At 46.9% G+C, this 25,107-nt stretch overlaps 1 protein-coding gene across 1 annotated transcript in view; it reads left to right on the top strand.

Moving 5' to 3' along the window:
- The window catches only part of GALNT12 (polypeptide N-acetylgalactosaminyltransferase 12), a 40,024-nt gene that overhangs the window by 2,319 nt on the left and 12,598 nt on the right, over positions 1-25,107 (top strand). Inside the window, 4 exon segments of the mRNA XM_047700722.1 lie at positions 11,580-11,749; positions 17,290-17,479; positions 20,655-20,840; positions 23,953-24,070. Coding sequence (XP_047556678.1) covers positions 11,580-11,749; positions 17,290-17,479; positions 20,655-20,840; positions 23,953-24,070 — 664 coding nt within the window.

Consider the following 25,107-nt stretch of genomic DNA (forward strand, 5'->3'; position numbering starts at 1 on the left):
GAATGCCTCCTGCCTTTAATTCCCACAGCAGGGCCTGATGGATTATTGTTGCCTAGCTGAAGAGAAAGGTGAGCCTGATCTGGGTCACTCTCAGCCAGACCAGGCCATGAAGCCTAACTTCAGCGTGGCCCGTAAAGTTGGGGCCTCTCATACAGTTCATACAAAGGTGAGCGCCTAATCAGGTCTGGGAAACCAGAATGGCAGAATATAAATTTATAATTGGAGTGGCGCTACATGCCAGGAGTTGGTGGGGTGGGAGATGTCTCTTGGGACTTTAGTTGATAAGCAGAGGGATGGTTAAAATCCTTGAATGTCACAAAGGGAAAGGCCCTAAGGGAGATCCAGTCTAACCAGAGAAGAAAAGCCATGCCCCCAAAGTAACATGCAGATCCTGGGCAAAGCTGATCTAAAACCCAGATCTTTGATTCTCTCCTCCTTTTTAGTATGCAGACAATTATTTATCTATTTATTTTATTTTATTTTTTCATTTATTTTTAAAGATTTTATTTGTTTATTTGACAGACAGAGATCACAAGTAGAGAGGCAGGCAGAGAGAGAGAGAGGGGAAAGCAGGCTCCCCACTGAGCAGAGAGCCTGATGTGAGGCTCGATCCCAGGATCCTGGGATCATGACCTGAGCTGAAGGCAAAGGCTTTAACCCACTGAGCCACCCAGGCACCCCAATCTGTTTATTTTCATTATAAAAGCAATACATGTTCACTCTAGAAATTTTAGCATATGCAGAGAAGCAAAAAATAAATAAAAATCATCTGTAAACTTACTGCCCTAGGAGAACCACGGTTAACATTTTTCTGTGTATTCTTTTAGACTTTTCCAGGTATAGAAATAGATTTTGAAAACTATGCCTATGGGTATGTGAATGAGAACATATTCAAATATGAGTATGTACATGGGTTCATACACATATTTAACTGGTCTTTACACTACAGTGGATGAACCTGTTACCATAGGCAAGGAGCTGGGAATTACCAAGGGACTCTGGCTTCTTCTTCTTGGTGTCTGCAAGCCTGGAGACTGCATCCACTCTCTTGGACTGGCCAGACCCATAAAGATGCTTCAGTGTTGGCTCTAATTCCTTGAAACTTGGTGTTAGACCCCCGCTCTTCTGTGAGTCTGATAATTCACATGCCAGTGGACTAGAGCACAGCTTTACTTCTGTTATTTCTGTTTCTGTTATTTGTTTTTGTTTATTTCTGTTGCATAACAAATACCATCTCCTCTGAGCTGGACGAGGAGATGGAACTTTCACTCTGAGATGGCAGTAGACCAAAGTGTGGAGCCAGAAAGCTGGATTTGTGGCCTAGGGGAGCTTTGAGACATATTGATGCTAAGGACTTTCCCCAGAATTTCTGTATGTAGGGCCTAGGCTGAGGCTGATGTTCATCTAGGGTTGAAATGTACTGTCTTAGGGTCTCTGGGGTTTAAATTACTCAGAAGATGAAGTGTGGGTGCTTTTAATGCAAGTGGGAGAATACTAGAATTAGACAAAGCAGGGATTCAAAACAGATCACCTGTTGTTGAAACTAGAGGTGACATCACAGCCACTTTAGGGTGTGTCACGAGGAAACGGTTGCTACTGTTGTACCAATATTTGCAGAGTTTGTTTTTATAGATCCATGAAAATCCTTGAGATAATCACAATAATGTCATTCTTGTTTGTATTCTGACCTATGTAGCCAGTGAGAAAGACGCTGTGGAGTGACTGTGCCCTTGGGGCTGTGCATTTCCACAGGCACGTGGTTGGAGATGGCACCTGTGACCATCAGACATTCTCTGCCGTAACAGAAGGATTTTGAACAGCTGTTTAGGAAAGTGTGCCAACAATACATAGGTGTTCCTTGAATCCTTGCCTCAAGGTGTTAGCCTCACTAATGCTAATATTGCAAATGTGTATCTGAGTTCGGGGATCAGGACTTGGGTGGTGGGATGGTGAAGAATTTTCCAAATAGCTCTAAGTATGTAATTTAGCAAAAGAAAGCATGTCTTGCTGGGGTTGGCAGGAGGGTGGGGATTGGTTAGGATTCCCCTTCTTGCAGAGAGGTGGCCTACTTGACTGTTCTTGTAACAACAGTATCTTTGGAACAACATCACGCATGGTGTGGAAATGAGACTGATGTTTCTTGGCTTCCCCAGCAAGGTTGTAAACTGCAGGTTAATTTTTTTTAATTTTTATTTTAAAAATACTTTTATTTTTCTTTTCAGTGTTCCAGAATTCATTGTTTATGCACCACACCCAGTGCTCCATGCAATATATGCCCTCCATAATACCCACCACCAGGCTCACCAAACCTCCCACCCCTCTCCCTTCCAAAACCCTGTTTGTTTCTCCAAGTCCACAGTCTCTCATGGTTCGTCACCCTCTCCAATTTCCCCCAACTCACTTCTCTCCATCTCCCCATGTCCTCCATGTTATTCCTTATGCTCAACAAATAAGTGAAACCATATGATAATTGACTCTCTCTGCTTGACTTATTTCACTCAGCATAATCTCTTCCAGTCCCGTCCATGTTGATACAGAAGTTGGGTATTCATCCTTTCTGATGGAGGCATAATACTCCATAGTGTATATGGACCACATCTTCCTTATCCATTCGTCCATTGAAGGGCATCTTGGTTCTTTCCACAGTTTGGCAACTGTGGCCATTGCTGCTATGAACATTGGGGTACAGATGGCCCTTCTTTTCACTACATCTCTGTCTTTGGGGTGAATATCCAATAGTGTAATTGCAGGATCATAAGGAAGCTCTATTTTTAATTCCTTAAGGAACCTCCACATACTTATCCAAATTTGACCCCTCTGTAACTTTCCCATGTGTGATATAGTTTTCCTACCGAAAGTACAAACAAACAAACAAAAAACCTCAGTATATATTTCCTTCCTTCCCTTTCAAGTGAGAATACATTTAAGGAAAGATATTATCCTATATAATGGTACTTATATTGATAACAGCAAATCCTTCAAATAGATTTTTTCAATAGCGCATTTCTAGATTCCAAGTCAACCTCCCCCCAAATACCCAGTGTATCAATGACCCAATTTAAAATGTTGCCCGAACGAAGAAAAAATATAGATGTGGTTTGGCAGCTTCAAACATGGTGCCTTTAGATTTTTACAATCTGACCCATATTTCCATTAATGAAGCTAATTCATTAGTTTTTTTTTTTTTTTAGATTTTATTTATTTATTTGACAGAGAGAGATCACAAGTAGACGGAGAGGCAGGCAGAGAGAGAGAGAGGAAGCAGGCTTCTTGCTGAGCAGAGAGCCCGATGTGGGACTCGATCCCAGGACCCTGAGATCATGACCTGAGCCGAAGGCAGCGGCTTAACCCACTGAGCCACCCAGGCGCCCTCATTAGTTTTTTTTTAATAAAGATTTTATTTATTTATTTGACAGACAGAGATCACATGTAGGCAGAGAGGCAGGCAGAGAGAGGAAGGGAAGCAGGCTCCCTGCTGAGCAGAGAGCCCGATGCGGGGCTCGATGCCAGGACTCTGGGAACATGACCTGAGCCAAAGGCAGAGGCTTTAACCCACTGAGCCACCCAGGCGCCCTTATTTTATTAATTTTTACCAGACCCATCTGTGGTTGTCAGAGTAGCATCTTTTCTTTGAATCAGTGCTTTCAGCCTGCAAAACATAATCAGGTTTAGTTAGTGTTTTCGTGATACCATTCTCCATCCTTTTACTCTCATTCATTCTGTGTCCTTATGTTGTGGGCGTATCTTTAAGTAACACGTCACTTGATTTTGTGTGGTCGTTAAAGAAAACATGCAGGCTGACAATCTTTGATTTTTAAACTAGTAGTCCATATACATATATTTTTTTTTCTCATGCTTACAAGACACTGGGGTTTGATTATTTTGATTATGCCTTCTTATTTTATACTTTCTAATTGTTTTTGCCTTTCCTCCTTTTTTTTTAATGCTGCTTTTTGAGTCTGTAGAAGTTTTTTCTCTCCCTCTCTTATTCCACTTTTTCTTCCCTACTAATTTGGCAGTCCTGTTGTTCATTCCTAACTTCAGCGATCAATTTGAAAGTACGTATTCAAGTCCGCAGGATCTAAAGTTAATCACTCGCTGTGGGCCTTCAGATGATGCCTTAACATTGGTCGGTTTCCTTCCCGATTTCTGTGCCATTTTACTCCAGGATTTTAATTCTTTCTTTTAAACCAACACATTAAAACGTTTAAAAAAATGTGGGGTTTGTTTTGTTGGTTGTTGTTGTTTATATTTACCCGCAAAGTGATCGTTTTTCTCTGTCCTTCATTCATTCCTGAACTCTGGGTGGTCTTTGGATCTCGGAGAACTTCCTGGGGTTCTTTTCCTTCTTGAAGCATGTCATGTATTCATTACCGTAGAGAAATTCAGTTTCATGAATTCAGTTTTACCTATCTGAAAATGTTCTTATTTTGGTCTTGTTCTTGAAAGATAATTTTATTTGGGTATGTAATTCCAAATTGGTAGTTTGGCATTTGAAGATAATATTCTGTTGCCCCCCTCACATGTACTATGGCTGTGAGATGTCAGTCCTGAATGAGATTTGCCTGGTCATTCTTGTTTTTTTTGTTATTCATTCAAGGGCGTCTTTTATTTATTTAAGCATCTTAAGCATACTTAGGCTCTGTGTCTCATAACTCTAGTTATTTTCTTGTTGTTCCTGGACTCTGAGGACTTTTTTTCCTTTTCTGTAAGCTGAGGCATGCATTTAAAAGGTTTTTCCAAAAGTATTTTATCAAGAATTTTTTCCAACAGGGTTTCCCCAGGCATTGTAGTCTTCCATATTGCCAGAAGCGGAAGTCCTATATTCACTTAAAAAAAAAAAAAGACCTATTTTTCTATTAGTCGTATTGCTATTGTTGGTTGAAAGTGACTGAAAACCCAATACAAACTGACTTGAATATAAAAGAAAATATATTAACTTCTATCACAGAAAAGTCTAGGGTGAGGATTAGGTTCAGATTATTCTGGGCCCCAGATTCAGTGACTCACCTGATGTCATCATGATGGAAAATGTTCATTGATCAGGCCTGGGGAGCATGTGACCTTCTCAGAGGGGTGTGCATACGTGTGTGTGTGTGTGTGTGTGTGTAGCCTTGCACAGACCATGTGCACTGAGAGTCCAGGAGACATGGTTCCTGAAAGAGAAATCAAAATGCAGTAATGTGGAGAAAGGAGAAAGGATTTTGGGTGAGCAAACACACCAAGGTACATTATGACCTTGCTGGCCCGTACTGCAAAGGATATGGGTTTTCCTTTTTTTTTTTTTTTTTTTTTAAAGATTTTATTTATTTATTTGACAGAGAGAGATCACAAGTAGAGAGGCAGGCAGAGAGAGAGGGGGAAGCAGGCTCTCTGCTGAGCAGAGAGAACCCGATTCGGGGCTCGATCCCAGGACCCTGAGACCATGACCTGAGCCGAAGGCAGAGGCTTTAACCCACTGAGCCACCCAGGTGCCCTGGGTTTTCCTTTTTTTAAAGGACATTTATGTGATAACTTGAATATAAACATAAAAGAAGATTAGGAGGCATTGATCTGCAGAATATCCCATTCATCCACACCCTTATAATACCTAGATTCGTATTGTGCTGGTGGAGATTATGGTCCCCACCCAACAGGGTTGGGAGGGAGAGTGGAGTAATGTAGGTGAGATGCTTAGCAACACTACCCATGATGTGGGCAGCGCGCAATACATGTTATTATTACCAGGTACAGTACAGAGCATGCAGAAAGTACAGCAGAAACCAGAATTCAGCCGCTGCCCTTACAAAGCACATGAATTATACCAGAAAGTTAAGGAGAGGACGACCCACTATGATTTAGCAGTGAATTTGGCTGTGAGCTCCGTTTTGTCCCCTAGGCAAAAGTGGAACCCTGAGTGACGCATGTGTAGCTGTTTTTGTCTAATTAGAGGCTGTACTGCTTTTTATCAGTCAGGAGAGTGAGAATGAGCAGTGCCATATAATGATTTTATATTTCATCATAGTGCCTAGGATAGGGATAAGCATATAAGCATTGTTAATAATTTTTTCAGTTAATTGATTCAGACTGAAGAGTTGGATAATTGAGTCAAGGACAGTTATTTCACAATTCTAGAAGGTTAGACTTGTACATTTGTAAAAGTCTTTCAACTTGTTTTGGTCATGCAATGAAAGTAAATTGCATATTTTCTTCTTAGGAGAGCATTTGTTTTGCAATCTGAACTTTTGGGAACTTGCTTTAAAAAAAAAAAAAAAGGAAAAGGGGAAAGTATTTTTCCTGGAAATAAACTTAGACATTCCAGAAGGATATATTGAACTTCATGAAGGAGAATGCCTTTAAGGTATGTTTTAAGAAGGAAGGGGAAACTCTATCAGGCCAAGAGAAAAGGAGCGGTCAAAGTGTGATATTATTGTCCAATGAGGACATTCGCTATGGGAAGCTAAAGAAATAGGATCCAGCCTTTTAAAAATAATCTTTCTTTGTGATTATAAAAATAATGCATGTTCGGTGTAGAACAATCTTAGAATGCAGAAAACTGCAAAGGGAGCAAAGAATCCCACTGCTCAGAGATCTCCATTGTTAACATTTTTGGCATATTTCTTTCTACTATGTATTGTTTGTGTGAGAGCGCGCTTGCTTTGCACGCCCGCTGCTGCTTATAGATTTGTACCCTGCTTTTTTGATTTACCGTTACAGTAATTATTCTCCTTTACTTATGGTCTCTGAAAATGTGGTTTGGGATGGTCTCATAGCCTTTCTTCACCCAGCTGCCCCGAGTGTCACATTTTCTTGTTGGACTGTTGGAATTGTTTATAGCTTTTTGCTGTTATAAATAATGTTACAAAGAAAAATTGCTACTGTGGGCTTCCTTCAGGGTATCTCTGATGGTTCCCTTAGGTGAGAAGTTCTTTTTTTTTTTTTTTTTAAAGATTTTATTTATTTATTTGACAGACAGAGATCACAAGTAGGCAGAGAGGCAGACAGATAGAGAGAGAGGAGGAAGCAGGCTCCCTGCAGAGCACAGAGCCTGATGTGGGGCTCGATCCCAGGACACTGGGACCATGACCTGAGCCGAAGGCAGAGGCTTTAACCCACTGAGCCACCCAGGTGCCCCGAGAAGTTCTTCAATATGTTGATAAGAGATTAAAGAGAAGAGGAACGTTTTGAAGCTCTGTGTAGGTTTGCTAGCTGGTACCCAGAACTTTTGTGATTTAAAGGGACACAAATAGAGAAAGAACCTAGACATTCTAGAACAGTGGCCTTGAGCTTTGGGGTTTTGCAGAGCAGTGAAAACACATAAACAAAAACATTGAGGAGGGACAGACATCTGGTCCTGGTGTTATTTGGTCCAGCAGAGCTTTTTCCGCCCTCCTCCTTATTCCCATTCTGGAAGAAATACATTTTAATACCAAACAGTAAGGATGTGATTTCACACGAAAGGACAGTTGTTTAAACTGAATAAAACTTCATTTTTGAAAACCTCGGTTTACTGTCCTTATTTCCGTTCATTCCTCCTTGGACCTGTGTACATTTGGATCTAAATTTTTGCTTTTTTTCTTAAATAAAAAAGTCTTTATTTTTAGGTTGCACAGAAACACATTTTTTTTTTTCATGGAGTATAAGCAATTAATTCTTTCCAAAGCTTCTAGTGGGCTCTGGCTCAGCGCTACATAGCTTTTCCATGCACCCTGGCTACGAGTCAGGGGCTTTTAAAATGCAGATACACTTATTAATATGTTTATACATATATATGTTTTCCATTTGTCGTAACATGTATTTGGAGGAGGGCCATGATTTTGGAGGAAATGGGAAAGAGTGAGGTAGGAGAGGGACTTAGGGCCACTAAGCTTGAGATACATATTTTGAGAATCAGAATTGGCTTGGTGTTTGGACATACCACTGGCAATATTAACATTTTTTCCTCCTTATTGTATTACACTTTTGATTTTGAAAAAATTCAAAGCCAAAGAAAATTTAAGAATAGCATAAGAAACTCCTGTTCGTCCCTCACTGAGATCCATTCATTATCTTGTTCCATTTACTTAATTTCTCTCTCTGTGCTACAGTATTATATACATTTGAGTGTAAATTTCAGCAGTAAACACCCTATAACCTTTGTTACTTCTGCATGCATTTTCTAGGGACGGGTTCATTCTCTTAGGATACCATGACGTAGTTATCAAATTGAGGAAGTTTATACAATACTGCATTTTTTTCAACTGTGCCAGTTTTTGGAGCATCTTTTTCTTCCTGACCCAGTGTCTAATCGAGAATCGAGGGTGATGTTTAATTCTTGTGTCTGTTTAGGCCTCTGTCTGTCTCTTAGGACACTGGCATTTTTTAAGAGTACCAGGCCTGTTGGTTTATAAAACATCTCTCAGTTTGGGCTTAGCTGGGAGATTCCTTGTGATTTATTTCGGCAGATGCAGTACCATAAACTTAGTAACTTAAAGCAACAATAAACATTCGTGATTTCACATAATCTCTGTGGGTCAAGAATTCGGGAGTGGCTTGGCTGGGTGGTTCTGGCTCCGGATCTCTCATGAGATCACAGTTGAAAAAATGCTGCCCGGGCCTTTCATCATCTCAAGGCTTAACTGGGGCTAGAGGATCTGCTTTCAAGAGGACTCATCCCAGGGGGGATGGACAGTTGGGACTGGCTGTTGGCCAGAGGCCCTTGCCGCAGAGACGTCCCCATAGGATGCTTGAGTCTTCTTGCTTCACTGCATGGAGCTGGCTTCCCCCAGAAAGGGCGGTCCATGGGTGGGAACAAAGAGTAAACCTCAGCGCCTTAGGACCTGACCTTGGAAGACTCATATTCTCACTTCTGCTGCATTCTGCACAGTGGTTTTAAACATATCCACAAAGTCTTTGCTCTCCTTCCCTTCAAAGGATGGAGCCTCCTTCTCCTCCCCTAGAGTGTGGATTGGACTCCCCTCTGGGGGGCTCTGTGCTAAGTGACGGCTTCTGTGCATTGGGCTGGAAGTCTGTGGTGTCCAAGGACTCAGGTTCTGTGGCTGGGGCTCGTGGGGATGCCCTCTCGCTTCACGACACCAGAGCTGCCATCCCTCCAGCCTCGGCTGACTTTTCTTCAAGTGTCCAGAGCCAGGCCTGCAAACACAGCAGGAATAAGAATGTGAAGGGGGTTGAGAAGAGCCAGCCTCCCACAGAGTCTCCCGGAGAAGCCTATGCGAGAGCCATCCCAGGGACAGCCGCGCTCTCTGCAGAAACTTCCCTGACGTGTAGGAAGAGGACTTGCAGCGGGACCCGGAGAGGAAGCACGGGAGAAATGGCCTATGGCTTGTCAGAAGGAGGGCTAGGCAGGGAGGGATAGTGTTGGGATCTTTAGCTGAGCGCCCTGGGGGGGCAGGAGCAAGCCAGAATCCTTGGACAAGGGCCCTGGGCCCAAGGACCTCAGCCAGGTACAGACTCTCAGGTGTTCTGTGAACTGCCCAAGTTAGTCACCTCGCTGAGCCTAGTCTCAATAAATGCCAATGTAGCACGTGTTTTTGAGTTCAGGTATTAACCTGTCATTAATTATAAGTCATTTTTTCATATTTAAACATTTCTGAGATTTGTAGACATCTTAAAATCAAGACATCCTGAAGGTAGGCGACATGTGTCCTTAGAGATTCTTTAAAGAATGCTGTGTCTTCCAACCATGGGCATCTTAATTTTTATGAAATATTGTAGATTGGAGATATGGTAGCACTAAGGAATCGCTTGTTTTTTTTTTTTTTTAAGGGTTTTCAATTTTATTATTTAAAAAAAAAGAGTCCTTATCCCTTAGGTCTGTTGAAATATTTATGGATGCTGTGCTGTGCTGGGTTTTGCTTAGCACTAGTCTGGGATGGAGGGAATGAGGGAGAGCTTAGATGAAGCAAGATGGACTGTGCATTGAGAATTGTTGGTGTCAGGCGAAAGGTGCCGGGAGTTTCTTACAATATTCTCTCTACTGTTGGTATGTTTGAAAATGTTCATAATGAAATAAAAGGAGAAAACCCACAAAGAAACAAAGTGCATACGTAAAGGGCTTTTTCTCTGCTTTCAGCAGAATTGGGTTCCTCATTATTCAGATCCCATCCTCGATGTCACCTCCTCTAAGAGGCCCTCCCTGATTACCTCTTCGGTGGCTACTCCCCTCCCCCCTTCCCACTCCCCTCAACAGTTCCTCTGTTTCGCATCCTGCTTTTCTTCCCAGCACCATCGCCTCCTGAAATTATTGATATGTTTGCTTACTTGATTATTGTCCCCTTGCATGTAAGCTCTGTGGGAGCAGGGAAGTTGTTGTTGTTTTAAATCCAGCACACAGTAGGCAATCAGGAAATATTTGGTGACTGACTGGTAAGGGCCCACTGGTATATCGCCTGGTCCCTGGTGGACAGCCCACACAGCTGGCTTCGCTCCTCACCCTGCTAGCTTCTGCGTCTCTTGGATGTGCCCATGGCCTGTCTTTGAGGCCTTCCCTTTCTGTCCAGGCCGCCTGACTGGTCTTCAGCCCATATGCCCTTCTTGCATTGCCAGCCCCCCCTTCCGGCACCCCCTTGCCAGGCCCCCCTTCCAGCCCCGGGGTCCTGCGGGTGCCCCTCTTGGGTTTCTGTTCCTCCCCTCTCTGGGCACTTCTTGCTGATGAGTTCCAGGCACAGCCCAATCCCTGGGATGACCTGGGAGTTTGTCATCAGCTACTCTGAGGAGAGAATTCTCTGTCAAGTAGGGAGATTTCCCTGTAAAGTAACAGGAAACCCTACTAAAGAAAGAGGAAGGAAGCTTATTGGTTCCTATCACTGCCAGTCAGGGCACATCCCCTCACCTGTACCCTCGAGGCCACCACAGAGTGGACTGAGGGGTGGCATGGGTACTAGATGGGGAGTAGTCAGGGTCCTCTCCGGAGCCCTTCCAGACTGTTCTAGCATTCTAGCATTCTAGCGGCGGCTCCAATTTCTGCATTCCACACAGGGCCTATGGAAGCAGAGGTTTGGCCGGGGTGTGGGAGGGTGCTGGGGAGGGCAGTGAGACTCCAGCCAGCGGCCAGAGTGCAGTGGCACCCGCTGAAAGGGATGCCTGGCTGGGGCCCCTCCTGCAGCCAGCAGCTGCCTGCTCCCATGGGCCTGGGGACAGAAGGAGGACAGAGAATTTGCCAGGTAGAGAAATGAGGAGAGGATGTTCCAGGCAGAGGGCACGGTCTGAGCACAGGCCTGGCAGTTAGCCATGGGGTCAGAAGGGAGCAGACAGGTGAGAGAGTGGTTGAAGAGGGGGAAGTGGCAGTCTCCCTCTCTTCTGGTCTGCTTAGCTTGTGTGTCGCTCAAATCTGAAAATTCCTCTAAAGCTTAAAAACAGCGTCCCACAGTTCAAGCTTGTAGGGTATCATTTTTGAACCTTTCTTAGAACCTGTTAAGGCTCCTAGTGGAACACGGGGGGCTCTGGAAGATGGCAGCAGATGATTTTCCATTCCCGGAAGGAGGCCTCAAGACCGTGACCCATGTCCCCTTGGCGTCTCCCTCCCCATCACCCCTGGTATGCAGTGTGTTCTCGATTCCTGTTCTCGATTGTTCTTGATATAAGCTATCTTGTATCTGCAGGTGCAAAGAGAAGAAATATGATTATGATCACCTTCCCACGACATCTGTCATCATAGCGTTTTATAACGAAGCCTGGTCAACCCTCCTCCGGACAGTCTATAGTGTCCTCGAGACATCCCCAGACATCCTGCTGGAAGAAGTCATTCTTGTAGATGACTACAGTGATAGAGGTAAGCTCCTGCCACGGGCTCCTGGAGGGGCCTGGTGTTCTGTGGCGGCGCTTGGGAGGCCAAAGCATGACTTCAGAGGGGTGGAACAGGTCTGGGCAGAACAGGCTTCCTGTGTCCCCCTGGACCCGGCTCTTGTCCTCAGAGGGCTCAGGGCCTGCTGCAGCTGGAGGGGTGGTGACAGCTCTGCCATACGGTGCTGCAGGAGACAGGGTACTCGGGAAGAGGGCCGATCTTATGTCTTGAAGGGTGAGAAGTTTGTGGGCAGCAAAGGTGGAAGGAGGGGGTTCTGAGTGGAGGCACAGAAGGTAGAAAGCCTCAGAGGCATGGTGTCGCCTGGGTTGTATAGCACCTGCCACTCATTCAGGAAGGCGGGAGGAGCAGCTGCTTCATGGGGAACAGGCAAAGGAGGAATGTGAGACGTGGGGAAGGATGCAGGCATTAGACCTGAGGTCAGATCAGGACTTTGTCCTGAGAGCAGGGAGAGCAAAAGTGGGATTTTAAGCAGGAGAGCAGTTTTGCCCTTTGAGGGATCCCTCTAGGCCCGAGATACCTGTGGGTGGAGAACGGTGTGCAGCGGAGCTCTGCAGGGAGGCCAGGGGCTATCGGGCTGGCCCAGGTGAGAGAGGGAGGCTGGGAGTCAAGTGGGAGCAGAGGGGAGGGGCAGGAGGGACATTTGAAACATGACGTCTGCAGGATCTCTGAGTGAGTGGTGGTGCTGTCCCAGAGCTGGGAAAGCCATCCAGGGCAGGAGTGACAGGTCTGGGAGAGGAAGAGGAGCATTTGGCTTTGGATGTGTTGAGTTTGAGATGAGATCAAAAACGGTCAGCCCTGGGGGTGCTTAGGTGGCTCAGTTGGTTGGGCGTCTGACTCTTGATTTCAGCTCAAGTCATGATCTCAGAGTCCTGAGATGAAGCCTGGCATGAGGTTCCACGCTCTGCAGGGAGTCTGCTTGGGATTCTGTCTCTTCCTCTCCCCCACGCGCCTCTCTCTCTTTCTCTCAAATAAATAAATAAATAAAAATCTTTAAAAGGTGGGAGGGGCAGCCCAAACAGGAGAGGAACTGAAGCCAGAGAGAAATATCCCATTGAGAGGCTGGCCAGCATCCCTACCAGTAACCTGGGGTCCATAATTCACATGCAGTCCTGGACTGGCCCTTATTTATTCAGTAAACACTTTTTTAGTTTCTCCTGTGTGCCAGGCACTGTTCTAGGCACCAGGGATTCTGTGGAAAACACAAGTCCCTGCTCTCATAAACTCACATTCTGGTGGGTGGAGATGGTCCGGGAATGTGTAAAGAATAATGTAAGACAACACAGTGTAAAATAGCATAGCGTGACATAATAATATAGCAAATGTAATGCAGCAAGGTGGAGAGTGCTGCGAAACAAAAGTGGGAGCAGGAGAGGAAGTGGAGCTTCGGCACAGGCCCTCCTCCAGCTGGTGGAGGCCAGGAAGCCTCCTGGAGGAGGTGGTCTTAAGCCAAAAGCTAGGATGTAGAGGAGGCAGCCCAGAAGCTGCAGGTGCAGGCAGGAGCTGGGGTGAGCAGGCATTCCTCGGGGCGACCATCGGCCAGTGGGGAGACGACATGGGAGATGCGGTTGCAAGGGTGGGCGAGACCAGGCCATTTGGGCCCTTGAAGCCACCATAAGGGTTTCAGGCTTCAATATGAGGCTGATGGGAGCTGTCCAAGGGCTGTTGGAGGAACATGAAGGTCACTGGGTCTTGGGCTCACTGTTCTGCCCTGTGGGGCACCGCCGATGGATGGTTGGGGCGGAGAGGCTGCGGTCGTGCCACGTGCCATGTGATGAGCTGAGTGAGGGCCCCTAAGTTCAACTGAGGGGAAATGTCAAGGCCGTAGCCCATTTCAAGCCAAATGACCATCCCAGGGCCACGCAGAAGGGCATCCTGCTCCTGCTTCCTGGGCATCGGCTGCCTTGGGCTCTGGGCCGGGGCTGTCTGACTTCAAAGCCTGGAGTATGTGTCCTAACTTGTGGGTGTGTTTGGCTGCTTGCACAGAGACTCAAAATAACAGTAATTTCCATGGGATAAAAATTGATGTCTCTCGGGGCGCCTGGGTGGCTCAGTGGGTTAAAGCCTCTGCCTTCAGCTCAGGTCATGATCCCAGGGTCCTGGGATTGAGTCCTGCATCGGGCTCTCTGCTCAGCAGGGAGCCTGCTTCCTCTTCTCTCTCTGCCTGCCTCTCTGCCTACTTGTGATCTCTGTCAAATAAATAAATAAATAAATAAATCTTAAAAAAAAAATTTGATGTCTCTCATATCACACATCTGCGAAACGGTCGAGGACTGGTGTGGCGGGCTTCACAGTGTCATGGCCCCAGCTGCTTCCGTCCTGTCGCTCCACTTACTCCAGGGTCGTTTTGTCTGCATGTCCCCAGCTGGCTCTTTGCCTTCTGCTTGCTCTCACTGGCAGAAGGGTTTCAAGGGGCTTGGGAGTCAGACCTGGAAGCTGTCCTCATATCCCACCGAGCAGAATGGGCTCACTTGGCCGCACCTAGCTGCAAGGGAGGCTGGGGACAGTAGCCTATATGATGTGTGGCTATGTGCATCCACGGGGACCGTGTGTGTCAGGCCTCAGCTGGCTTCCGTGACAGCATGCAGGCCAGGCTGGGGCTTCATGCTGAGTGATGCCCACTGGGCACTGAGTTCTGGAGTCAGGGTACCTGGGACTGAGGTGAGCTTTACCAGGAACCTGTCATGGCACCTGGGATGAGCCACTTGTCTTTTCTGAGCCTCGATTTCTTATCTGTTAATGGGTTTCTCCATGCTTATATCAGAGAGCGGCGAGGAATAAATGAGATTGTGCACAGGACAGAACCCCATGTCAGCCGGCACGTATAGGTACACATCTCCGTTTCCTCTGGTCCTTTCCTCCCAGGGCTGTTTTATTTTATTTTAAATTTTATTTATTTATTTGACAGACAGAGATCACAAGTAGGCAGAGAGGCAGGCAGAGAGAGAGAGAGAGGGGGGAAGCAGACTCCCTGCTGAGCAGAGAGCCCGATGTGGGGCCCGATCCCAGGACCCTGAGACCATGACCTGAGCCGAAGGCAGAGGCTTAACCCACTGAGCCACCCAGGCGCCCCCCCAGGGCTGTTTTAAATCTGCGTTGGTACTGGTTCTGGATCACATTGCACGGGCATCCCAGCTCCAACACCTTGCAGCTACGCAGCCTCGAGCAAGTCCAGTGTCAACCTTGGCCTCAGCCCCAGTCAAGTGGGGTAGCAGTTCCGACCTCCCCGTGGGGTCATCTCGAGGATTGAGATAAGGGCGGGTCACAGGCTAGGTCAGCGCCTGGCATATTGTTAGTGTTTGTTAAATGGTAACTTGTAATTTTATGAAATATTAAAAAACTGCAGGGTGCCGAAAACATTTCAGAAAGGTATTCGTTCAGAAGCAAAAATCAGATTATTTATTTGATCCTCGTGGGATGGAACAGCTCCTCAGTGGGCCGGGGTGTGGGATGAAGCCCTCCCCGTGCGGCTCTGTTCTCTCGCAGATGCCAGCGAGGGCGCCGTGGGGCTGAGGCTTCCCTCCCCATCCTGGTGACTTGTAGAGTGGGCAACTTGTCCCCCAGCCTGTAATGTGATAGGAGCCCTGCCCTGCCCTTCCCCTCCCTGCTGCCACCCTCTCTGCATGTCCCTCTCAGCGGGAGGAAGGGGTGTCAGCCCTCCAGGGCGTGGGAAGACAGTTCAGACAGACGTAATCCATAAAGGTGCAGGGGGGACTACACATGCATTTTCTTCCTTCCTTCCTTTCTTTCTCTCTCTCTTTCTCCTTCCTTCCTTCCTTCCCCTTTTTATTGTGTTTCCTGGGCACTGCCACTGATTAGCTTCGCTTAGAAGTCACCTCCCTTATTTGTGCTGGCAGCTATTTGCAGTTATATTTAGGATTTAAAAAAAAAAATCAACCATTGAATGCTTTATTTATTTATTTATTTTTGCGTGTCAGGAATATTTAGAGAAACATTTTTACAAACTCTGAAGCAACCTAGAATAGTTCATAAAATTTTCCCTTTTGGTGATGACTGAGAACTTTCAGACAAAGCCCACATTGATGTGGGGGGATTTTCTTATTTTTTGTTTGCCCAATGGGTTCCCACCTACCTCCATGTGATCCACGGAGGGGTGTGAACCAGGGCCTCCAGCCCCTTAACGTGTGTGGAGTCAACAAGTCCTGGGGCCAGTCCTCGCTGTGGGCACGACCTATTGAGTTTTAATTTTTTAAAAAAGATTTTATTTATTTGACAGAGAGAGAGAGAACACAAGCAGTGGAAACCACAGGCAGAGAGAGAGGGGGAAGCAGGCTCCCACTGAGCAGGGAGCCCAATTCGGGACTTGATCCCAGGACCCTGGGATCATGACCTGAGGTGAAGGCAGATGCTTAACCGACTGAGCCACCCAGGCACTCCACGACTTTTCAACATCTAAAGCCTTATTTCCTCTTCTGCAGAATGCAATGAACACGTCCTCCTCACAAATTCTGAATTTGTTTCACAAGGACGAGAGATTATACAAGAAAGCTCTGGGAAGCAGCGTTAAGCCTATGGATTCAAGCCAGGGCCACTGGGTTAAAATCCTGGTTCCTTAGCTCACATGTTCTGGGAATTTTTTTTTTTTTTAAAGATTTTATTTATTTATTTGACAGAGGGATCACAAGCAGGCAGAGAGGCAGGCAGAGAGAGGAGGAAGCAGGCTCCCCGCTGAGCAGAGAGTCCGATGCGGGGCTCCATCCCAGGACTCTGAGATCATGACCTGAGCCGAAGGCAGTGGCTTAACCCACTGAGCCACCCAGGCGCCCCTGTTCTGGGAATTTGACATATTACTTAACCTCTCTGGCCTCAGTGTTCTCATCTATAAATGGGGATCATTGTAGTACCTACCTCATGGGAAAGTTAGAAGACTTGCGTGACTTTGAGAGAAATCCCCTAGACGGTAATTAGCACAGGAGGTTCTCTGCTGTGACCTGCCGTTATTATTCCTATTACTGTGTCCAGGGAAATGTGCTCCTGAGAAAATTTACATTAGCAGAAATATAAATAAAATTTGTTAACATCATTCCATATAAATTAAAACTTTATAACATATTACATAATTAACATAAGGAGACCAAATTTATATTAAGCCAGTTTTTCTGAAAAATTGTCGTTGGGCAGTTTTTGTTTTCTTTATTTTTAATGTTCACAAGTCAGGGTGTGATGTGTTCTTGAGGGGGTAACGGCTTTGCTGAGACACATCCACATACCACGTGCACCCATTTCAAGCACATAACTCAGTGTGCGTGTGTGCTGAAGGGGAGCATTGGGGGAGCTCTGGAATTCTTCTACCCCTTTCTCTCTCAGCCTCCCCTGGCCTTGCTGTGCGTCCAGCCTCGGTTCTGGGTGAGCTGAGGGCATCCCAGGCGCAGGGCAAAGGAGGTTTCTGTCTGAACTGTTCAGTTTTCTTTTTTGGGATAACAGGGCCCCGGAAGGGTATGGCACAGGATGTGTGGGGATGACCCTGCTTCTCTGGCTTGCCTCCCCAGAGCACCTGAAGGAGCGCTTGGCCAGTGAGCTGTCCAGCCTGCCCAAGGTGCGTCTGATCCGCGCCAACAAGAGGGAGGGCCTGGTGCGAGCCCGGCTTCTGGGCGCTTCTGCGGCGAAGGGTGAAGTGCTGACCTTCCTGGACTGCCACTGTGAGTGCCACGAGGGTTGGCTCGAGCCGCTGCTGCAGAGGTGAGCGGTGTGGGTGGGGGCCGCACATGGTGCAGAAGCAGAAACTTCTTACCTGGGCATAGGGGGTTGCCGGGCACCTGGGTTCAGATGGCCCTTGGGCAGTCCTCTGTCAGTGGGCATGATAACAGCCCTTGCCCCACAGGGCTGCAGAGGCCATTCAATGAATTAATACATATACAGAGTCCTTAGAGCATGCTAGCATGTAGGAGGCCCTATTAGTGTTTCTTTTATTCCTACTTATTTTACATGCTTACTGTGGAAGAAAAAAAAATATCCATCACATAGAATCACGTGGTTTAAGAATATATATTTTGGCATATTTCCTTCAAGCAAGGCTGTCTTATCCATTATACCCCATGCCTACGATGCTTAGGACCTGTGAACCTTTAACAGACCCCAAAAATGTTTTTACATTAATTTTTTTTCAATCAGAAGGAAAAAAAAATGAGTATCAATAATGACTGCACATTAATGAATTTAGCCTGGATGGTGTTTGTCCTTATATCAACATAGTCATAAAAGAGAGTTTCTTTCTTTCTTTCTTTCTTTCTTTCTTTCTTTCTTTCTTTCTTTCTTTCTTTCTTTCTTTTTCTTTCTTTCTTTTTCTTTCTTTCTTTTTCTTTCTTTCTTTCCTTCTCTCTTCTTTCTTTCTTTCTTTATGGAGCCATGAAAAGTCATAATACAGCCCTATCTTCAAGGACATGTCTCCTGCTGTCCCATGGCGTGTTCCCCTGACCCTCCCAATCTGCCTGTCCTCCAAAACTACTGTCACCGGGCCCCCGCTTTTGTTCTCATCCCTCTTTCTCTCCCCGTTCTCCCGATTCTGCATCATAGCAGTCAGGAGCTGGACTGGCTGACTCAGAGCTCTGCCAGGTTGTGGGGGAAGGGTCAAGGTCAAGGTGGGGGGTCTGTCTCTGGTCCCTTCCGGTGGAGCAGGTGAAGGGTTGGAGGACCAGGGTCTCCACAGTTGGCAGACTGTGGCCTCTAGTGCTTTGGTGCCAGAGTCTGTCTGGAAGAACTGGGGACCCACTGACCTCCCTTCCTGTGCGAGACCAGGCTCCCCCCTATTCTGCTACTTCTGCTGTCCTCGGTCCTGTCCCCTGTGGGTGCCACAGCTTCCTCTTTCTCCTCCTCAGCTCTGCTGAGCTTCACTAGCAGCAGGAACCCAGGGTTTCCCTGGCCTGTGATGGAGTCTGAGGGTGTTTAGAACATGGTGACAGCTAAGAGTTTCCTCTGGAACCTGGACCGGTGGGTTTGGCCTTCACCCCCTCCCCACTGTGCACACAGATGGCTACCTTGAGACCAGTCTAAAGGCAACAATGTGCTAACGCTTGCCAGAATTCTGCTCCCGCCCATTCCCGGGAGGCAGCAAGGCAGCCCTCCCCATAGATAAGTCCTTGTTCCATATCTCTAGACAAAAGCACCCCACCTGGGGAATTTGTAAATTATACCAGCTCCTGTTCTCACGGCAGACTCTTTGGATCTGAATCTCTGAGGGTAGGCCTGGGCTTCTGGGTGTTTCTGAAGCTCCCAGGGACCTAGGTGGGCACCAGAGTTGGCACACACTGGTCCCTTAGACTGTCCAACAGGAACAGTAACCCTATTCCTCTGGGGCTTTTGGAAATAGATCTTTGGTTCCCAAGTCAGGTGTTGAGCTCCTGGTATTTTCTGAGCCGTGGACTAGGGATGCCAGACAGCCCACGGCGCGTAGTTCAGCCCTACACAATAAAGAATGGTTTAGCCCCAGATGCCAGTAGCACACACCCCCCCGCCCCCACCCCCACCGTGGGGCACACTGCTACTGGGCCTGCTCATCGTGCGACTCTGCTCCAGGGGCCTTTCTGCCAATGCTGGCTCTCCCCACTTTTCCTTTTCCTGTACAAATGTGGCTCCCCTTGGTTCCAACCAACTTGATTGCAAGTCATAGGTTCTTATCTGTGTCAGGGGCTAAGCATCTTCTTTGAACATGCCCAGTGGGTCTGCCATTGGTCCCCTCAAACCTTTTCAGAGCACCTTCAGTTTATTGAAAGAATTGGGTGTTGGTAGGTACCCAGTCCGTATCTTCCTTGCTTTAGAGAATTTGCAGGTTTTATCATACTGTCTATCCCGAACACTGTAATTTCACTTAATACCATAATTCTTACTGAAGTATGGTATTCACACCACTGACTTTCTGGTATTATTCTAAGGACTCTTAAAGTTCGAGTCTGCTTTATCTGTTTCTTCACACCATTATTCTGTGGGACTTAGGATTTTTAGGTCCTCAAACTCCAGAGAAAACCCCCCAAAATGGAACCCAGAGAAATCCAGTGTTCACACACAGCTCAGTCTCAACTCCTCTTACCTGGATGTGTCGTCAAATGCAGAGTACCCACACGATGTGGCAGCATGCTGAAGGACGCTTGGGTCTGCAGTCATGACTGGGGAGAGCAGCTGAAGCAGACACGTGGGCTGATACCCGCCGTGGGAAGTCAGCGTTTCTCGCTTTAATACTGTATGACATTTCACAATAACAAGAATTAAAAGAATAGTAGTAGATCCAGGCTCTCTGTCAGTCATCTTTTACAAACATTCCCTCAGGGAGTCCTTACATTAACCCATTAAGAGTAGGTATTGATGCGGCTGTGTTACCTACGGGCAATAGGCTCAGAGAGGTTAGGTGACTTGGCTAAGGTCACACAGCAAGTAAGAGGCAGGATTCAAATTTCTTTTCTAACTCCAAAGCTGATCCCCTGGTCTGGGTGCATCTCTGTTCTGAAGGGGGATAATTATTTCTTAACATGAAGATGTTTCATTGTGATTACATGAAGAAACCTCTTGCCGTCTTTAGACGCTGGAAGTCTATTTTCTGTTCTAAAAGTGATGGTTTTCACATGTCTCGACTTTCATGGAGGGACTCAAGTTTATGCAGCAGAGCCATAGACAGAATCAGAACATAAAAGCTGTGGGACCTTCCATCTTCAAGCCAGAATCCTTCTTTCCTCAGCTTCCCCTGTCACCCGAGCATTCCCTCTGATGATCGTCTTCCAGGGTGTGATGTGGCCGCAGGCCTTTCTCACACAGGTGCTCCTCCTTCCACATGGAAGGAGGAAGAGATCTCATCCCCAAGCTCCCTTCTCATTCCCTGGCCACCTGTCTGCGCAGAGAGGCACACGGGGCATCCTGGTGTTCACAGGATTGGCGAAGAGGAGTCAGCGGTGGTGTGCCCTGTGATCGATGTGATTGACTGGAACACGTTTGAGTACCTGGGCAACCCCGGTGAGCCTCAGATCGGCGGCTTCGACTGGAGGCTGGTGTTCACGTGGCATGTGGTCCCCGAGAGGGAGAGGGTGCGGATGCGGTCCCCCATCGATGTCATCAGGTGAGGGGGGACTTCCAGGCACTCACTCTTGGAGCGGGCCTTGTTGCGTCTGGCTGTCGTGTCAGGGAGGGCCCCTGGGAGGGCAGGTTGGCTCTTGCTCCCTCATTTTCTCCAGAGCATGTTTACTTTTATTAAAAAGCTTTGCTGCAGGGCACCTGGGTGGCTCAGTTGGTCAAGCGACTGCTTTTGGCTCATGGTCCCGGGATCGAGTCCCGCGTTAGGCTCCCAGCTCCACAGGGAGTCTGCTTCTCCCTCTGACCCTCTCCCCTCTCATGCTCTCTCTCACTCTCTCTCAAATAAATAAATAAAATCTTAAAAAAAAAAAGCTTTGCTCCACACATGAATTTTATATTGGTACACTTTATTGATTGATTTACTTATTTAAAAAAACTGTGGTAAAATGTGTATAACATAAAATTTCCCACTTTCACCGTTTTTAAGTGTCAGTTCAGGGGCATCAAGCACATTCACAATATTGTACAACCATTACCTCTATATACTTCCAGGACATTTTCATTGTCCTGTCCAGAAACTCTATACCCATTAAGCAATGACTTCCCTTTCTCTCCTTTCACTCCTGGTAACTACTTTAATCCTGTCCCTATGGATTTCTCTAGTCTAGATTGCTCATATAAGTGGGATCACACAACACTTGTCCTTTTGTGACCAGCTTGCTTTACTTAACATCATGTTTTCAAGGTTCTTCTAGAACTCCATTTATTTTTCATGGCTGAATAATATTCCACTGTATATACACCCATGTTTGATTATCCATCCACCTGCTGACGGACCCTTGGGTTGTTTCTACCTTTTGGTTATCATAAACAGGGCTGCTGTGGATGTTGAGATACTGTTATCTGTTTGAGTCCTTGTTATCAGTTTTTTGGGTTGTATACCTAGGAGTGCAATTGGTGGGTCATATGATAATTTCAAGCTTAACATTTTGAGGACATGGTGTCAGGCGCTTTTTCAACTGGGTAGACCTGGGGCTGAATGGGCCACCTTTCACCAGTGAGTGAGCCTGGGTCTGAGTAGAGTGGGCTTAAAGGGGGCTCAGTTGCTCTCTCCTTCGTTGAGGTCTTGATATGATAGCATGGCTTCTTCTTCCCCTTCCAAGTTCAGGACCAAATGGGAGGCAGATATGGGAATGAGGGGGATGGAGGTCAAACATCAGCTTTACTGCTGGTGAACGGAACTGGAAGTGGTGTCTTAGATCAGCACCCTTGTTTGGCAGGTGGGCTTCTGGATCTTCCACCTGAGCTCTGACTGTGAGGTGACTCACTGCTGAGCAGAGGGAAACACCTGTGGGAATGGTGTTGAGAGATGGGGGAAGAGAGATGAATGGGGCCAAGTCATGTCCAGCCTGGAAGGCCAAGAACAGGGCTTTGGACTTTGAGAGGGTAGAAGCTGCTGGAGGGATTTGAACTGGAAATGACCATTGCTTGTTGCATTCTTTAAAAGTTGCTGGATGCCACGTGGTGAGGGGCCTGCAGGGGGTGGGGCAGAGGGCAGCAACATCATTAGGAGGCATCGTAGTCTTCCAGTCAGAAGGGATGGTGCAGGAGAAGATGGAAGGAAGTGAAGGACTCTGGGGATGTTGCAGTGGAAGAATTGCAAGAGACTGAAGGAAAATGGGGGAGGGAGAGATTAGGTGATGCCCAAGCTTCTGTGGGAGTACTGAGGGACATCCTACCCAAACTTTCACTGAACAGATTTGTAAACTGAGGCTCAGAGTAGGAAGGATCCTATCTAGGTTCACCTAAACAGCTTGGGACGCTGACCTGAACTCCCATGGTCCCCCCCCATTACCTGAGTACACACAGGTACTCAGGGATGTCATGGCCAACTCCCCTTCCCTTCCTGTAATATCCCTGGGCCTCAGTTTCCTCACTTGTGAAATAGATACCAGCATATCCACTCTGCCTCCTTCTGAGACTTTTAGGATGAACACACACAAAAGAGTTGTATAGTCTAGAGCCTTCCCTTCCACAAAGACCTTGTCCTTTTCCCGTTGGGCCAGCGCTTAGAGCACAGGAAAAGCCAATACTTTGTCAGGGGCCATGATTGCTGCTGGAAGACCTTAACATTTGTAGACCATCAGGCTCTTAATGAAGTTTAGTTCTCCATTTCCGAATGCGTCCTTTTATATCTGCGTCTCCTAAGACGCCTGGGTGGCTCAGTTGGTTAAGCAGCTGCCTTCGGCTCAGGTCATGATCCCAGTGTCCTGGGATCGAGTCCCACATCGGGCTCCTTGCTCATCAGGGAGCCTGCTTCTCCCTCTGCCTCTGCCTGCCATTCTGTCTGCCTGTGCTTGCTCTCTCTCCCTCTCTCTCTCTGACAAATAAATAAAAAAAATAAAATCTTTAAAAAAAAAATAAATAAAATCCTTATATCTGCGTCTCCTGGTGTGTTGACCCTACAGCTTTCTGCTGTGGTAGGATGGAAGCCTTGGGCCCTTTCTGGAACATCAGGCCAGGTGAAGAAGCAGGCCAGTGCTGGCCATCTGGGTCCTGGAGGGGAGGCCACTCATGCAGGAGAGGAACGGGCCCTGGGAGAGCTTTAAGATGACAGTGTTGCCTTCCATGGTCTTCGATAGCCCTAAGGGCAACCATGCTTGCCCTCCCTGTGACTGTACGGCTAAGTCCACCCAAGCAAGGCACTAGCCATCTTCTTGGGGAGCATTTTTCTCTCCTTGACTCTCCTTGTCTGTGTTTCTAGAAGGATGAGGTTTTCTCTCACCCTCAGGCCTCTGCTCATGCTGGTGTCTGTTTGAAGAACGATTCCATTCCTTTTCTCTGCCATCTCCCCTGTGTTCTTCAGGCTGAGCCCTACCCACCGGCCCCAGGCCTCCCTCTGTGTGCCCCCGGGGCTCTGGCTTGACCAGAGTGCTCTCACACACAGTGCTGGTTGAGATGTCCATGAGCTTCCCCAGAGCAGGGACCATGAGGCACATCTCTGCCTCCAGGCTCAGCTTAGCGTCTGGCACAGATCGTGAACTCAGGATGTGTTTAGAGATGGATGGGCAGCCAGAGGGCTTGGGGCGGGCAGGAGTTCAACTGTGCTGGCTTCCTGCCATCATTCACATCGCAATATGGTTCTCACACTCTTCTAGGTCTCCAACGATGGCTGGAGGGCTGTTTGCTGTGAGTAAGAAATATTTTGAGTATCTGGGGTCTTATGATACAGGAATGGAAGTTTGGGGCGGAGAAAACCTGGAATTCTCTTTTAGGGTAAGTATTCCAGTTTTCTCTTTGGACTCATTCTTAACCTGTTCTCTCTCTCTCTCTCTCTCAATCTCTCTCTTTTGAGGAATGATGGGATTTGCTAGGAGACACTGGTGGACTTTTCCTTCATGTTGGCAAATTTTATCTACCAGTCCTGAAATATGATAGTAGTGGCATAGACATCCTATAAACATGCTTGTCTTCTTGTTTGAGCCTTAAAAAAAAACTTACTTTTCATAGATTCGGGGCAAGGAAGCCTCTCCCTTGAGAAGTCACCTAGTTCTTTTCTCCCACTACAACAGGGAGGAACTGGGGCCCAGACAGGGGAGGTGATGGGGTCAGGGTCACCCAAACAGTGATTGGCAAACACTGGGCTCAAACACAGGCCCCTGCCTCCTGACCCCATCTTTGGGAACCTTGATTTGCTTAATTACCCTGTTTGGTACAGTAACTTTCCAGCTTGGCCACACATGAAAATTGTTAGGGAGACTTGCTAAAAAGGAAGATTTATAAGTACAGTCCCCAGAAAGTCAGCTTTGATGGATTTTCAGTTGGGACCAGGAATCTGCTTTTTGGAACAAGCCCACCTACTAGTTCTGCTGCGTGTGACCCCCTAGATGCCCCTTGGAGAGACCGCTAACATTTCAATGCAGTTTCCAGTTCACCAAATCCTGCATTTTAAAGTATCAAAAGTTTATGTCAGTGTCTGTACTTTTTAATAGAAAAAAGTTATTTTTCTGTAGATTTTATTTATTTGATAGAGAGAGAGATCCCAAGTAGGAGGGTGCGGGGGAAGCAGGCTCCCTGCTGAGCAGAGAGCCGATGTAGGGCTCTATGCCAGAACCCTGAGATCATGACCTGAGCCGAAGGCAGAGGCTTAACCCACTGAGTCTCCCAGGTGCCCTTAATAGAAAAATTTTAAGTTTCAATAATGTTTCCTGCTTTGAAAGAGTTTATAAGAATTGGCCCTCCCCCAAAGACTCACATCCCGCATTTCAAGTACCAGATCCTATCCCTGGTCACACATCCTTGGGACAGGTGTT

The sequence above is a fragment of the Lutra lutra genome, chromosome 13 (genome assembly GCF_902655055.1).
Source record: "Lutra lutra chromosome 13, mLutLut1.2, whole genome shotgun sequence".
Lineage (NCBI taxonomy): Eukaryota > Metazoa > Chordata > Mammalia > Carnivora > Mustelidae > Lutra > Lutra lutra.